A 16,984-nucleotide genomic window follows, 5' to 3' on the forward strand; every position below is an offset into this window, starting at 1 on the left:
CAGGGACTCTTTGTTGTGTTCCCTATCAGGGCGGTTATTGGTGGTAGCCGGGCACCATCTAGTTCTTCTGATCTCAGGTGGGTGGAGACTCTGGTTTATGTGGCCCTTTTGTCTCTTGGGCTAATGTTTTCCTTGTGTGATACTTTGGTGTTCTTCATTCTTCTTTGCTCCAGGTAGGTTGGGACCAATTGATGCATCTTAGATGGCTGCTCGCTAGCTTTTAAGACCGCAGACGCCACTCACCAAATGGGAAGCAGAACATTTTCTTAATAAACTTTGTTATGCCAGTTGACCTAGATGTCCCCTGAAATGGTCCCTAGACCCCCACCCCTGCTACTCTGTCCCTCAAAGTGTTTGGTTGTATTCAGGAAACTTCTTAACTTTTGGCAAGACAGATTTCTCACTGCATTTGTTCCCTGGGGTAAGACTCGATAGGCAGGCAGGCCTGCAGGGCATTCTGTGTACCCATGCTGGGTACCACCAGCAGCATCAACTTCTGGGGTTTGGAGAACAGGGAAGGAGATGTGTATCAGAGTCAGGAATCTGGGGAGACCTTGTCCTCCATTGCCATACCTGCTGGCAATGTCAGAGTCCTTCTTGTTAGGACCCAGGTACCCAGTGGACCGAGAGAGCGTTGGAGGGGATGCTCACCTGGCCCACAATGCCTCCATGGCTCTACTACCTAGTTCTTAGAAGGTGCCCAGAGTGGCTCTGTGCTTGGTTGGACTTTCCTGGCCATTGTATTGGGATCTGGGAACAAAGCCTCTGAATTGCACAAGTTTGTTTATGGTGGAGTTCTGTGGTCAGCAAGATGGTAGAAGGTGAAGGGCACAGAGCTAGCTGTTCCGTAGTACTGTGGACGGGAACTGCGCAATAGGATGAAAAGTCCAATTTATCTCTGAAAAGGCTGTCCCCTACCCTTACACGTGATTTGCTCTCATGTAGTGCAGTGATCAAATGCATCTCTACCACCACTTGTAAAAAACCCTGCTCAGAGACTGGAAGACTATGGGTAGGCTCGTTGACGTACCTCAGAGCCTTTTTGCCTTAGTGAAAGGTAACACTCTCCTAATCCAACTCTTGTATTTTACTGTGGAGGCTTCTGTTCTCTCACTTTAATTTCATTTGCTCGCTGACCCCTAACCTCCAGATTAACCCTGCTGTGCTGCTTCTGGCATTGCTGAGCTTCTGAACTGGCCTTATGGTATTGATACCGCACTGAACTCTCCTCTAACCTTTGTCGATTTAATTTACTAAATTAAATTAACCTATAGGATTCTTACATTTTCTGTATTTGACCTAATTTTTTTTTCTTTTTATCTATTTTTTTCCCCTCTGTTTCTGTCTCTGCCTTCTCTTTCCTTCTTCCCCCTCCCTTCCCTGTGTCTGTCGTCACACATGTCACCTTGGACGTCAATGGGACATCCCCACTGCCACATTTGTTTTTAAACAACCACATTCTCTCTGGGGACCCATTGTTTGACACCTGCAGCGACCTTGGGCAGCTCCTCTGCATCTTACACCTTTGTCTCGTTGCTTTTCTCTGCAGTGACTCTTCTTTTGCTCTGTTAGGAACTTGAAAACAAAAAATTAAATTTGCTTCAAAGCCCAGTTCCTATGAGAATGATTAGTGCCCCCTTTGGAAGAACCCGCCAGGACCACCCCGGCCACAGCCACAGAGTGAGCATTCTGTGTGGAAGAGGAAGGTTTTGCAATTGGAGAAAGCTTTACCTCCAAGCATTTTACCATTCACGGATGCTTTTATGCCACTAAGGAAGGAGCTTGCCCCCTTTTTAATCGCCGCAAAAAATTATTTGAGAGCTCTTTTTGTAAATGCTATAAGAAAGCATTCTGCTAGGTTTGCAGAGAAGTTTCTGCCTATCTGCTACTTGTTGCGTTTTCTTTCCTTACCTAAAAATGATGTAGCAGAGGAAGATTTGTAAGACCTTCTAGAACTTGCATCAGATTGTTAAAATCACCACCTACTCCTGCATTGTAACTCCACGCCCCGCCTCCACCCTTCAGCACATAGTTGGCTTCGCTTTCATTTAAGTGCCCCTGTTAAGACAGCAGCCCGCTTGTGGTTCTCCTGAGCATTCTGCTGACATGATGGGCAAACATAAGTCACACTGTTGCCCATGGAGTGGAAAAACTGTATTTGTTGGCTATTTTCTGGGGCTGATGAGACGTTCTGGGAGGCGCTGTGGTCCTGGTATCTAGTACAGCACCTGACATGCATCTCTGAACAGGGCCAAGCCATGACATGCCCAACACGCATTCAGCTTCGTAGGTGCTTGTTCCCAGGCGGGGTGATACCCCCTGGCTGCGCAGTGCATGTCACAGATTCGCACAGAGCCTCCATGTCTTGGAGGTCATGCTCCAACAGCGACTCATGTTTCCGCTATAAGCATCAGCCCACTAGGCTGGAGGCATCCACTGTGAACCAGGCATGAGTCACACAGCAAAGTAGAATGGGAGGAATGGGCCACTCCCAGACTCCCCAGCCCCAGAACGTGAATAAATTTGGACTCAGTCAGCCTGGCAGGACCTCCCAAATGCCCCAGCCTCCTACTGGTCAGTTGGCTGAGTGGCATTTCTACAGTTCTCATGAAAAGCCAGCTGTTTCTCTCTGCTGCTGGGGAGTAATTCTCTCCACATACTAAGGAGAGGAGGTGGGGGTATGTTTGTTAAGGTACCACACTGAGCCCAGGGGTGAATCCTGCTCAGTCACATCTGTGTGTGTGTTTGGAGATGGACCTTCTATGAAATAAAACTACCCCCCTCCATTGTGGTCACATATCATTCTACATATCTCATCTCTGAGCATCTCTGCAGAAGTTTGATTTTTGTTCTTTTTGGTTTCTTTATTATTATTATTATTATTTCTGTTGCTATTTTTTAATGTTCAAAGACTAGCCAGCCACGTTGGACCTTTCCCTTTGGGAATCCAAAATGACCCCATGCTGTCCGTGGTCTGTGGGGCCGAATCTGCCCCCATGTGGACACGTGCCAGCGTTCCCAGACACACCCAGACACCAGGAGCAGCACGTGGCTCTGCAGCTCAGGCAGGGCAGCTGCCCCTCATCCCAGCCCCATCTGCTTCCAGGCCAGCACAGCCTCTCTCCCAGAGCCCCTGACCTCGCCGCAGACCAGGGCAGTGGAAGCAGACATGATTCTTAGGCACAGTGCCGAGGGGCGGGAAAAGAACATGGCGCCTCCTGGACCTCGTGTAGGGATCACAGATCAATGAGTGAGAGCTGTCCCGAGAGCAAAGGGAGGGCCATCTTCATGCCAGTGACCCAGCCATGTCCTCCTGGCTCCCAGCATGTTCCCGTGACCATCTTGGGCTGCAGGCACGTGTATTCACCCCAGGAAGGCTCGGCTCAGTGGTCTCCCTCAGCCCTGGCCCCAGGCCCTCAGCCCCAGTCTGGCCCGAAACGTGGGGAGAGCTGACATGACCTTGTCCCCTAAGCACAACCCAGGGGCCAAGCAAGCCTCAGCTGAAGTAGCTTCAGGGTCATTGCCATGGGGCCATTCAACCAGCCCCATAGGTCATCACGGTATGCCCTTGGGGAGACAGCATTAGTGCCCACCCAGTCCCACTGGACACCGAGTTCTCTGTGAAGGCGAAGTGCCAGCCATACAGGAATCCTTAAAACACAGGCTTTCTGAGTCCCCTGCAGAAGTGAGCGCTCCCCAGTTCCCAGCCGCCCCTGCCTCTGTGCCCTGCATTAGTGCTGTCCACGCGCCACAAACCATGGGCTCTCTGTTTGTTTGGGGATATTTATACAGCAGGTTTGGATCACATTTTTCTACTAATAAGAATGCTAACATTGTTGTGTAGATAATCAGCGAGGCCTTTATGAAGTTTACACCTTTGCATTATTAAAGGAAATAACAGTTCATGTGAACGTACCAGTGTGTTTTGATTTTATTTGATAATTGTGTGCTCCACAAGGTGTCAGAAATCCTTTCTCTCCACCTCACGTGTACTTGGATAACTCTGATTTAAATTGGACCTAAAACCTGTAGCCTGATGAATGGAGTTCTAGCCAAAGGAAATACTTTCTAATGAGGAACGATACGTTTTTCTCAGCTATCTTAAGAGCTGTTGTGAGTCATTGGCTCCTTGGACTTTTCCCAGATCGCAGTAGGGAGGGCAAAGGAAAGTGCCTTTGCAGAACTGGGGAGGTGGTCATGTTGGGGGCGAGGGCACACTCTGGGTCACCAGATCCACAACTCTGTATAGCATGGTCCTTTGATTTCACAGCTCCCTTTCCTCTCCCTGGCAGAGGCTAACCAGAGGACTCCTGTGATACAGAGAATCTGAGAGAAGGTTCTCTTTGGCTAACTGTCTCCCCTTTGTAATCACACTTAGCAGACACCTTCTGAGAGCAACCGTTCTTGGCAGCTTCTGGGAAGAAGCAAGCAGACATGTAAGGGGTTTACAAGTAAACCAGGACCTCAGCCTGACAGTTCTGAGAACCTGACAGCCACATGGGAGTGGGAGGGGTCCGTTCTGCTGCCCCAGGTCCAGTGGCACCGTGACTTGACCCACCCAGGAATCTCTAAAATGTGAGAACTGTATACCTATATTACGGCTTTTAGGAGTATAGGCGTATATAGTCTCAGTCTTGGGGCAAGCCTGTTCCCTCTTCAGCGCCAGCTTCTCCTGCACCAGGAACCACAGAAGATGGACAGTCCCATTGGTGCCATACAGAATAAGACTTCTTCTTCCTTCTCATGACACACCTTTAAATATTTGGGGGCAGCTTTCTCATCTCAATTTCCTAATCTCAATATTCAGGGCAGCGCTGACCTCTGAGGTTATCCAGGAACTGCTCCCAGGAAGCATTCTTTGCATGCTTGGCCCAGGGTGAGTGAGTCAAGGGAGGTCAGGGAAAAGATCACAGCAAAGATAGACCCAGAAGGTTGAGCTTCTTTTTCCCTTTGAAAAATGTCACAAAGGATACGGGAGATCACCCTTGTCCTTAGCTTTCCTGGACTAAACAATTCTGTAACATCGACCAAGAGATAATGAGCATTGACTGGACTTGAATACCCTTTCATCTATATTCTGGCGCTTCCCTTGTTTATAGCTTCTTTTTGTAAAAACTACAAGCATTCTCCCTGCAGCTCCAGGAGCATCTCAATTCTTCTAGAAGTCTAGACTCTTTAATAGTGATGAACTGGGTGGTGCCTCTTTCTTTCAGGGATCATCTTTGCTTTCTCTCCATCTGTCCAGTATGTCAGTTTGGTCCAGGCCGCTGGATGAGACTGCACAGTTCATCCTTAGGTGGCAGATCATAGGATCAGCTGTTAGTCTTTGTAATGCAAAGGTAGACCAGAAAACCTAGGAACAGTTGTCCTCAAATTTAAGTGTGTATAAGAAATGCCTGGAGTGCTCGTTCATATCCTGATTCCTGGGCCTCACCTCTAGAGATTCTGAATCAGCAGAATTGGGAAGCCCCAGAATTTGAATTTGTAACAAAGCACCCCAGGAATTCTGCTGCCAGTGGTGAAACATTGAGAGAAAGGGTATTTATTTTTCACGCAAAAATAAAATCACAAGAATCAATGGTTAGTGATGGGATCTCCAGAGCATTTTAGCATTCCAGGGAAAATCCTTCTCAGTACACGCTATGGAGGAAATGGACATTAGGGAATCATATTCTAGGCAAGACATTCCTGACTATAGAATATCGGACTTGGAATGACAGGCTCTTATGGTTAAAAAAGACTTGAAGACATCATTTATCCCAGTCCCTGCCCAGTGCAGAGGTCTCATCAGGAACATTACAACATCCCTGCCAAGGGGTTGTCCGCCCTCTGCTTGAATGTCTCCAGCAACAGGGAGCTCACCCACCAAGGCAGCTCACGCTATGTTTGAATAGTTGTTTGCTTGTACTTTCTCATACTGAGCTGAAATCTGCCCCTACCCCAGAATTTCCACCCATTGGTGCCATACAGAATAAGACTTCTTCTTCCTTCTCATGACACACCTTTAAATATTTGGGGGCAGCTTTCTCATCTCCAGGCTAAACCCTAATTCATTTGTTCAGCAAATATGTTTTGAACATTCACTCTGAGTCAGGTTTGCCCCAGATGCTGGGGAGACATAAGGCAGACAGGATACCTGCTGGCATATTCGAGATGATAAGGACATCCTGATAATAAGCATAGAAATGCAGAAAATGGAAGATAGTGGTGATGTGGTTGATATGGGGTGGAGGTGCCTCACTTTATAAGAGGTCAGGGGAGGCCTCTCTGAGAAGATGACATATGAGCTGAGGCCTGCAGGACAACAGGACAACAAAGAGATCCAGGGCGCTTCCAGGATGAAGTGTTCAGGCAAGGCCCTGAGTGGGAACGGGCTGGGTGTGGTCAACGGGCTGGATGGAACACAGTGATCAAGGGGACAGTGCCAAGACAATGGTCAGCAGAGTAGACAGAGGCCACATCCCACGTAGGGCCTTTTTAGCCAAGACAAAGAATTTAAATTTTATATCATATGAAATGAGAGACCACTGTTCTAGGTACCCCACTGTTTGCTTTATGCCACAGCTAACGTCTTTTCACCCTCCTACCCTTTCCTCCGACCTTGAATTTGCTCATGATGTGTGGCCTTCAGACCAAGCACAGCCCCCAGCTGGATCTGCTGAGCCCGTATCAGAAGTCGTTCAGCTGCTGGCCTTCCGTACACATAGAACCACTTTTCAATCGTTTGTTTTTCCTCCTTAGAGATATAATTAGTTCTATAAAACCATGTTCACATATAAGCCTGAGTTTATGGCAATGGGCTTGGCCATTGATTCTAAGAACACAGACACTACCCCACCACCCCTGCCACCCACAGAAATACTCTTTTAGGCTGTTTCTGCAGGAAATAGACACTGAACACCTATTAGGACATTGTAGAAGCTTGAGTCCATCGTCACGGATGAAGAGAAGCCCAAGGCTGAAATCTCTTCCTATTCAGGGAAACAGTTTGTGATCCACAGGGTGAGGCAAGGTGTGAGGTCTGCATTTCCTTCCGTGATTTTTGAGTGGAATATACAAGGTCCATGGGAACTCTCCAGAAACACCTGTGCATTGGTGGCTCCTTAGAAAATGACCCACTGGCAGACCGTTGGGGCCAGTGGCCAGCTTCCTGCCTCCAGAGCCCAGAGACAAGGTGGCTGGAGCTGAGTCCACCAAGCACAGAGTCTTTTGCCAGTCTCAGGGACTTCCTAAGGACATGGGCTGGGGTCTTCCGTGCAGAGTTAGGAGTGCTGAGCCAGAGAACCTGAGGAGGAAAGGCTGGGAAGCAAGACCAAAGTCCCAAGGGGCCAAAAATATTTGCAAGATGGGGAGACTCCTCCAGCTCAGGCTGATCTATGCCCAGAGTGCTAGGGAATAGGTTGTGAGTGGTCACCTCTGGGATCTGAGCTGGTGGCCCATACCCTGAATTGAAGTTTGAAAAGGACCAATGGAGTGGGACTGTGCTGTAGAAGCCCTGCAGTGCCTGAGCAGACTCCTGGGATAGAGTAGTCCTCCCAGGAACACTGACTGCATGAAAAGAGAAAAGGGCATGGCCCATTGGGGATGCCAATTACCTTGGTACATGGTCCTTCCATTCTCTGGTATGTTATCTGGCAGCCAGGCCACTGGGCCTGGCTCTGGCACTTCCCAAAGGATACTGAGTTGGGCTGAGGCAGAGACCCAGGTAGTGGCCACAGACTCTGCCTCCAGTTCTGAGACCTGGGTGATCCCTGGGTGATACCTGTAGCCCTGAGGGAACAAGAAACTTCAAACAGGTCTGGTCGTGGGGTGGGCTGTTGGTTCTGGCACCATGTCCTTCCAGAAGAATGGATCAGAAATGCCCAGGTTTCGGTCTGGGGTCATTGTTTCTACATTGGCTTACATGCAGAGCTTGCATCGGTTCTTCCTTCTGTCCCCATGACCACTCATCTCCTAGACGTTAGTGGGCATCACCAAGGAGGTGGCAGGTATACCCAGGTGACTGGCATCAATCATGGCCATGCAGATGAGCAGCTGGGCTCCCAGGGAGCTGAGCCAGGGGCCTTTCTGTGATGCCATCCATAGCCCAAAGCCCTGGAGGGACTGGGGATGAACACCAGGGGAGTAAGACACAGAGACGGAGTCATTCAAAGTGAGCCCAGCCAGAGCTGGGGTGCTGGGTACTGCTTGAATGTGAGGGCGTGTGTCCGTCTGTGGTGGACATTTGTCCTGCGCATGAGCATGCCTGTCCGTGTGGGTGTGCATCTCTGTGTGAGGTGGCTAACTTTCCCGAAGTCTCATCCAAGCCTGCCTGCTCTCCCAGATGGTGAGTATCCCCAGAACTTTCTCCTTGCCCACCGGGCCTGGGACGCCTCCAGAGCCACACAGGCTCCATTTGTCTTCCTGGGTGGCAGTGAATCCAATGTGTTCCAATATAGAGCTCTTTTGGAGCCATTCCTAAAGAGAGGGAGAGGAAGTGGAGTAGTGCATTGGGGGTCCTTTTATGCCTGATGTCCACACAAGCCCAAAGGAAGCCCTAGGGACATTCTGTCCTCCCAGTAGTGACCTCCCCCTGACTGCTTCCAGGAGCCACAGCCCAGCCTGGAACCAGTCACCACTGCCTGCCTACTTACCCTGCAAAGCCATTAGCTGTTCCCCTTGGTCCAGGAAAGGCACAGCAGAACCCTCCACCACCCCAGCTACTCCATTACCCAGTGTCTTCAGACCGACTGGCTGGGCTCAGCCTGCTCCCAGTGCTCATGGGAAGACCAGCTGAGTGTGGATCTGGGGGAGGCTCAGGTGGAGGGCAAAGATGGAGACGTGGCTTCAGTCCCCACTCTCGTCCTAACTGTGGGAGCCTCATTCCCCTCTCCCCAGGTCTGTGAGATGAGGCTATTATCCCCCCTCTACAAGGATGTAGAGAGATCCTTGTATTCAACACCTGGGCATACAAAGACCCCAGGGAAGGTGTTGCTCTGGGCATGAATGCCATGACTTTTTCATATGGGTCCTACCCCATTCCCAGGGGCAGTCGCTTTCTGGAGCCCAAGGGGGGTCTCACGTATCAGTCTATTAACCATCAGCCATCTCTCTCTCCCTTCCACTCAAGCCAATGGCAGCCCCACCTCAGGCCTGAGCACCGGGGCCATCGTGGGCATCCTCATTGTCATCTTTGTCCTGCTCTTGGTGGTTGTGGACATCACCTGCTACTTCCTGAACAAATGTGGACTTCTCATGTGCATCGCTGTCAACCTGTGTGGGAAAGCTGGGCCCGGGGCCAAGGGCAAGGACATGGAGGAGGGCAAAGCTGCCTTCTCGTGAGTACAGACCCTCCCACCTCCATTGAGGTCTGATCTCTCATCTCTGATCTAAGTCTTGGGAGGCTAGCAACTGCGCCACTTCTGAGCCATCTGCTGGGATCTTTACCTTAGCGTTATGGTGACCGCATGTGTATCAGTGTAGAACTCTGCTCCATATGGTTTTCAAGGACTGATTTTTCAGAAGTAGATCACCAGGCCTTTCTTCTGAGGCACCTCTGGCTGTACGCCAACCTCCATCCTTACAGCTAGCAGCCCTGCACGTTTGCATCACCCATGAGTCGGAATCCACTCAGCAGCAACTGGTTTTCCTAAGCTTCGATTTCCCCATCTGGAAACCCGAAAGGGGAAAAAAGCAATTAGAATAATGTTTCTCAAAGCATAGTCTTTGGAAGTACCTGTTTGAAGAGCAGATTCTTGGGCCCAACCCCAGATCTTGTATACTAGGGCTTTCACCAAAGCTTGAAAATCCCTGCATAGGTAAACACAAGCAGAATTGTCAGAGTTGATCCTGGAAAGGAGCTGGAATGAGGGAGTCAGTATTTGAGGACCATATTCATTCATATGTCATTTGGCAACTATTTATCCAGCAGCTACTATCATCAAGACAATATTGTTCCCAGACACCATGGTACAACAATAAAACAGATGAAAAACTCCTGTTCTCATGGATCTGATGATCCAAATGCTGTCCTCTCCAACATCTGTGGGGAAACAGATCCCGAGCCAATTAGAGGAGCGTTCTCAGACTGTCACTGGGTGGAGCTGAGCTGCAGCAAGCATGGAAGGGATCTGAGCAAGAAAATAAGTTGTATTACTCAGGGCTCTCCAGAGAAATAGAACCAATAGGATCTATCTATCTATTATCTATCTATCTGTCGAGAGATTTATTTTACGGAATTGGCTTATGGGATTGTGCAGGCTGGCAAGTCCAATGTCTGTAGGTCAGGCAGCAGGCTGAAAACTCCAGCAGGATACCTATGATACAGCCTTGAGGCAGGATTTCTTCTCCCTTGGAAAACTCAGTTTTTCCTCCTTAGACCTTCCATTGATTGGATGAGCCCCATCCCCCCACATTATGGAGGGTAATCTGCTTTACTTAGAGTCAGCTGATTGTAAATGTTAATCACATCAACAAAACACCTTCACAGCAACGTCTGTAGTGTTGACCAAACAACTGGGCACCAAAGCCTCGCCAGTTCACACAAAATTAACCATCACACATGTACATACACATACATACTTGCGTGTCCGTATATATGAAAATAATCTATATGCAGATAATTTATAGCCTTTATCTGTGCTAGCCACTGCGCTGAGCACTTTGCATACATTATCTCATTTAATTCTCATAACAACTACACGAGGTAGATATTATTTGCCCCATTTTACAGATGAGGGAACTGAGACGAAGTGTGATTAAATCAGATGCTTGAGGCCACACAGGCGGCAAGGGTCGGAGCTGACACTCGGGTACTTGTGCCTGGCTCTGGAGCACCTGCGCTCCCCTCCTGGTAGCAAGCCTAAGCCCCTCTGGCTATAGAGGAAGCCCACCTGCCAGCCCTTGGCCTAAGCCTAGGAAGCCCACCTGCCAGCCCTTGGCCTAAGCCTAGGTGCCCTGATCGGTAGCTGGGGCTCTAACTAGCAGAACTCTCTCCACAGGAAAGACGAGTCCAAGGAGCCCATTGTGGAGGTGCGAACTGAGGAGGAGCGGACCCCAAACCACGATGGAGGAAAACACACAGAGCCCAACGAGACCACACCGTTGACGGAGCCTGAGTATGTGGGCAGGGAGGGGCCTGCACCTCCTCGGTAGAGCATCCCCCATCTACCCTACGCACACCTCCCATGCTTCCCACCCACAGCTCTTGGCCCACTACTGCAGGGCAGAATTCCAGAGCCCTTGGCCTGAAGACCCACTTGACCAAGTGCCTGGTCCCATTCTCTCCTTAGAAGGCATTCTCAGTTACACTGGGGATGGCTATGGGGGGCCCTTAAGAGGCTCCTTGGATAAGTGCGGATTCCTAGGCCCTGTTCCCACATTACCTACACATCCTGGAAACGGCATGAGAAGATGACACCTCACTGCGAGAGGCTGAGCTTTGAGAAGCGTAGCAGATTCTGCTTAGGACTTCCTAGAATTCTAGGATTTTCCGTGATCTTTCCAAAAGGGCAAGGGAAGTTGGGAACCTGGTAAAGTTCCCTGGCCTTCCTGTTCTCTGAAGCCTCAGGGGTCCTCAGAGACCCTGACCAGCTACAGCGGCACTGCCTGCCTGGCCATCCTGGGTACTGCAGGTTTGAAGGGAATGTTGAATAGAACCACAGAATCTCAGGAGCCATTTAGGGTCTCATCATCTACCTATTCCTGACCTTCCCTATCATTGCCTGTGGAGTGCTGCAGGGCGGCTGGGCCCAGCTACTCTAGGACCTACAGAGCCTTCAGTGGGTGGACACTTAACTGAAGGCTCCTCTCCATGAGTGAACATCTAGGGCAGGTCTGTAGGGAGAGGGAGCCCTGTGCAGAGAGCTGGAGGGCAGTCAGCAGGGAAAGAGGGCTGTGGGTCCCTTGTAGAGATGCCATGGATCTCTGTCACCTCTTGTGTCCTCTTCTGCCCGTCTGGGTGTGTGCTTCTTCTCAGCGTCGTCCTCTCTGTGTGGACCTGTGTCCGTGTGTGCGCGAAACTACATGCCCCACCCCACGGTCCCTCTCCTTGGCTTCTGCCCTTCTCCCCCTGCTTCTCTGTCACGTCTCAGCTTCATTGTCTGTTCTCTCTACTTCCTGTCCTCCCCACAGGCTGCCTGCTGACACCACAGCCACTGTCGAGGACATGCTGCCTTCTGTCACCACCGTTACCACTAACTCTGACACTATCACCGAAACCTTTGCCACTGCTCAGAACAGCCCCACCAGTGAGACCACCACCCTCACCTCCAGTATTGCCCCCCCGGCCACAGCCATGCCTGACTCAAACTCTGTGCCGGCTGGCCAGGCCACCCCCTCCAAGGGGCCCGGGGTCTCGGCCTCCTCCCCACCCCCAGCTTCGGCCCCCAAGGTCGCTCCCCTCGTTGACCTGAGCGACACCCCGACCTCAGCCCCTGCCACTAGCAATTTGTCTTCTAGTGTCCTGGCCAACCAGGGGGCTGTCCTCAGCCCCAGCACCCCTACCAGTGTGGGTGAGGCCCCCAAGGCCCCTCCTGTGAGCAAGCCAGCCTCCAGCCCAGCCGCTACCCCTGCCGGGGTAGCTAGTCCCCTAGCAGCAGCAGCTACCACTGCTACAGAAGCCCCCCAAGCCAAGCAGGAGGCTCCCAGCACCAAAGGCGCGGACCCAGAGCCCACCCAGCCTGGCCGTGTGAAGAGCCCGGCCGAGGCAACCCTCGCTAGCCCGAAGAGCGAGGCTGTCTCCGTCAGCGCCACAAACCCTTCCCAGGGCGAGGACTTTAAAATGGACGAAGGGAACTTCAAGACCCCAGATATTGACCTTGCAAAGGATGTTTTTGCAGCCCTGGGCTCTCCTGCTCCCACCGCCGGGGCCAGTGGACAAGCCCCTGAGCTTGCTCCTTCCACTGCAGACAGCTCTGTCTCGCCTGCACCAGCAAAGACCGAGTACGGCTTCTCTCTGCTGTCGAGTCCCGTGGTGGTGTGCGTTTGTGCTGTGCTGTGTCCTCCTTGTGAGATGTGTCTTCAGGCTAATCCAGGGCTTCTCTCAGGCGACTGTCAACCAAAGGGCTAGGAGAAGGCAGAGAGAGCAGGGACAGGCAGCTGGGCCCAGGGAGCAGCCTTCTGCTCGCTAATTAGGCCATGTTAATTATGCTTTATCCTCCTTGTCCTAGCAGTGGCTTCTGTTTTCCCTGGGAGGGAACCTGGCAGCAGGGTCACTGATGAGCATAACTTGGGAAACCAGCTAAGGAGGCCACGGTGCCCCTATCAGGCGCCCTGGGGCCAACACATGTTAGCCAGTGCCAGGCTGAGCCCCCACCAGCAAGGCAGGAAGAAAAGAGGTAGACCCCTGAGGCCCGTGTTTGAGAGGCTGCGGTCCAGCAGCCCCATCGCAGCCCCGTCGCACTCCAGCCAAGAAGCCCACACCCCATTCCCGCTCTTGCTTCTCCTGCCCTTGGAGAGGCTGCGAACACTCAGGGCTCCCAAGCACCAAGTGGCTGTTGGGTCTCTAAGTTCAAGGGAAGGTCCTTAACTTCACAGGTTTCTTAAATGTGTTACCAAAACACAGTAGCACCTGCTGAGACTGGCTCTGTACCTGCCCCAGGTGCATCCTTAGACCCGACTCCTGTTCTGGGACGGATGGAGGCAGGAGACAGAACTGGATTTTTTTAGAGGCTCCTATCACTGCCACCAAGAGCTGCAAGCAGAGTTGCACCCGGAAGCCTTGATTTCACAGTTGAGGAGTAAAAGGGCTATGACAGCCCTGCCCACTGAGCCCTCCTCAGCCCCCTATGCCATCCTTTCCCGTAGCAAGCGAGCCCACTTTGGCCTCTCACTAGACTCCCATGGAGAGCTGCCTCAGTTCAAAAGCACTTTCTCATCCTACCCAGGCAAGCCATAGAGGCGTCCTCACAAAATCCAGAGCACAGGGTCGGGGTACAGGCAAAAGCAGGTTGTTTGCAAAGGGGCCCTGTAGAGGCCCAGCCCAGGATGCCTCCTTTATATCAAGCTGAGCTGCTGCTGCTTCAGCTGATCGGGGTGAGGAAAAGGCTGTATCCGCCACCCCATTCCACCACCCCAGACCAAGACAGAGCCCCTGCCATTGTTTAGCGCTGGAATAGGGGAGGGCTCAGTCCTCTGGCTCAGTGGCTCTCCACCTTGACTGCACATTAGAATCCTCAGTGCTTCTAAAAGTCACCATGTCCAGACCATACTGCAGACCAAGTAAGTCGGGAGCTCTGGGTGCAGGATCCAGGCAGCAGTGATTCTTAGAGTTCCCGGATGATTGCGACAAGCAGCTGCGCAGTTGGAGACCAGCGCTGTAGTGTAGCCCCTTCTTAGGGCTGGCTGAAGGGGTGAGTTGGCTGCAAAACATGGTTTCAATGGTGCTCTTTTCCCGGTTCTGTACAGGAAGGGCCCTGTAGAAGCAAAGTCGGAGTGCCAGGAGACAGAAACGAAGCCAGCGCCACCCGCTGAAGTCAAGACGGTCCCTAACGATGCCACACAGACAACGGAGAACGAGAGCAAAGCATGACGAGTGATGAGCAGTGAGCAAAGATCAAAATAGTGACGCAACTTCACCAGAGCATTTCCAAGATCACCCACCCACCCACACACCCCCACACACACACCCACACCCACACACACCCACACCCACACATACACCCACACCCACACCCACACACACACACACACACCCATCTCATTCCTCTAGTGTCTTTTGCCTTTAAAAAAAAGTAACAGATAAACATGGAATCTCCTTTTTGTAGGTTTATAGAAGGGGTTCCTTTGTTGCACATTCACTTGTAAGAAAACGAGACAAAAAGGTTAAACCCACAGCCAAACTAGGACACTCCGTTCCCTGAAACCATTTAGAAATCAAACAAAAGGACCCCAAATTAAGAATCTAGGAAGCTCAGAATAAATCTAGGTTCAAGAAGACCGCACTTGGTGTTACCCAATTGGCACAGACCAGTTTCAGAAAAATAACTTCCAGGCACTAAGACGAACCGAATGAACAAAGTCCACAGTTTATTTTTATACTTTCAGTCGAGTTTGAACTCTGTAAAACCTCATAAGTAAGTTATAATTTCTCTTCACTTTGTATTTGTTCAGGATGCAAAGTGCGTCACCCTTTCTAGCTGAATTCAATTCCCACGTAGACTGTTGTTTTATAGGAAAAATGCCAGATTGCAGCTTCTGGGGGTAGATTTCAATTTGCAGTATTCGGACTTCTTTTTCTTTATCATCCTCTTTTCTTTTCTCCCCCCTCCTCCTCTTTCTGTCAACTTTGTTTTCCGGTGTTTACAGATTGACAAATGTTTGACTTTGGTTGTGTTTAAATGTCCATGTAAAATAGCTGCCTTTTTTTCCGTCTTTGTTTTTTTAAGGTAACAAACATCGCCTAGAGGTGGGTAGGATCATCACAGGCTTGCTTTAGCACAGGACACCTTTACAAAATTTGATTGTTTACAGTGGCTTTTCCCCCGTTCTGATCTGAATTTTTTGCCTGGGTCCAGCTGAGGGATCCCATTCTGGAATGGCTTTGCTGTTTGGTTTTCAGTTTTTCTGATTTTCCGTTGGGGGTTAGACCACTTCCAGATTAACCACCACTTGCCTGAGTCTGTGACAGAGAGTCTGCTCCCCAGGCATTCTCGCCCTTCCTTCTGAAGGACTCGATAGGCTTTGTTGAATGAAGCAGAGAAGATTGTATAGTTGGGGCTGGTCTTGGTGAACACACGTTTTTTTACCCCAAACATCCCCTTTTTGTAGAAAGCCAAATATATACACACGATTTCCTTTTGAGCCCAGAATCTAGATTTGAGCGGAAGAGCATGCATGCTTCAGGGAATTAGTGTCTTTTTTTGGAAATCTGTTGAAGTAAAGTAACATCGGCCTTCTGTTCACTTAGGCAGCATTTGTAGAAACAAAAGGGAAAAAAATATACAACCTGCTGTTTTGCGTCATAACACAACTTTCCTGGACTGGAAACCAAGTTGGGGGGGAAATACAGAAACTTTAAGGGGGATGGGAGGGGGGAGAAGGGAAAAGCCAGCCCTTTGTATAGAAATTTTGCTTTTTTTTCTCATTCTACTTTAGAACTGCAAGCTTGTGCACTGTGGATGCGTGAATATTTAGTGTGAAACGTGTTTTTGTCATAGTATTGAAATAAAATTTCAGCATAGTTTGGTTGTGGACGGTAATAGCAGGTAGTTCAGAAAAAGAAATATTCAGGAAAAAATAACTGAAAAGGAATCGAAGCCTTTAAACAAAGAAAATGAAATAAAAATGATTATGACAATGAAGATGATGCTGAGTAAACAGAAACCAGTACTCCGGCACGCGTTCCTTTCCTGAAGTACGGAACAGCGAGATGTTAGGGTGGCAAGACCGCCTCTGAGTTCATTATTCTGCGGGCCGAACGCTCCAATGGTCTGACGACTCTGCAGTCAAATCAGTGGCAATGTTAGATTATCATTTCACACTGTGAAAAATAATGGTCTTGTCATTTGCTAAATGTGAGGTTATTTTGCATTTTTCTCAGCTCCTGGGGATGGAAATGGAGGATCCCAGTGTACACAGCCCTGGCCCCTTGGCTCCAGGGCTTGCACAAATCTATGGTCCCAATGCACAGGCCCTCAGGAAGAAAGTAAACTGAAGAGAGTTGTAGAGCACACGCAGAATGGGAAAGCTTGGATGTCTGAGACAGGGAGGACCCAGCGGGAGGGGTGGCTCTTCCAGTCACCAGATTGTTCAGTGGAACAATGTTAATGATGTTAATGGCTTTGGCCAACTTAGCCAAGCCCAAGCTGTACCTCACCAAGACTGGGCACTTCACTCCAAGTGGTTGTGGTTAGGCAAACTGATTTCAGTTCTGATGGTTAGGAAGAGACCAAGGTAGAGTCATTCCCTCCCTCAGATAACCCAGCCTAGGGCAGCTGACACCCCCCAGAACCCTGGCTTCACCATTAGCTGAAACCCAAGACTCTGCCCACGTTTTGGTCTGCCC

The 16,984-nt window shown here is 50.2% G+C and overlaps 1 protein-coding gene across 2 annotated transcripts in view; it reads left to right on the forward strand.

Annotated features, from left to right (window-relative positions):
* NCAM1 (neural cell adhesion molecule 1) overlaps positions 1-14,563 on the forward strand; it is a 372,797-nt gene extending 358,234 nt beyond the window's left edge. For both annotated transcript variants that reach the window (XM_012557333.2, XM_004382513.3), the window contains 3 exons: positions 9,110-9,317; positions 10,980-11,096; positions 14,386-14,563. In XM_012557333.2, coding sequence (XP_012412787.1) covers positions 9,110-9,317; positions 10,980-11,096; positions 14,386-14,509 — 449 coding nt within the window. In that variant the 3' untranslated portion in view covers positions 14,510-14,563. The remainder of the gene's footprint in view (positions 1-9,109; positions 9,318-10,979; positions 11,097-14,385) is intronic.
* The last annotated feature ends 2,421 nt before the right edge of the window (positions 14,564-16,984 follow it).

Source organism: Trichechus manatus, unplaced genomic scaffold, assembly GCF_000243295.1.
Source record: "Trichechus manatus latirostris isolate Lorelei unplaced genomic scaffold, TriManLat1.0 scaffold00094, whole genome shotgun sequence".
In the NCBI taxonomy this organism is placed as follows: domain Eukaryota; kingdom Metazoa; phylum Chordata; class Mammalia; order Sirenia; family Trichechidae; genus Trichechus; species Trichechus manatus.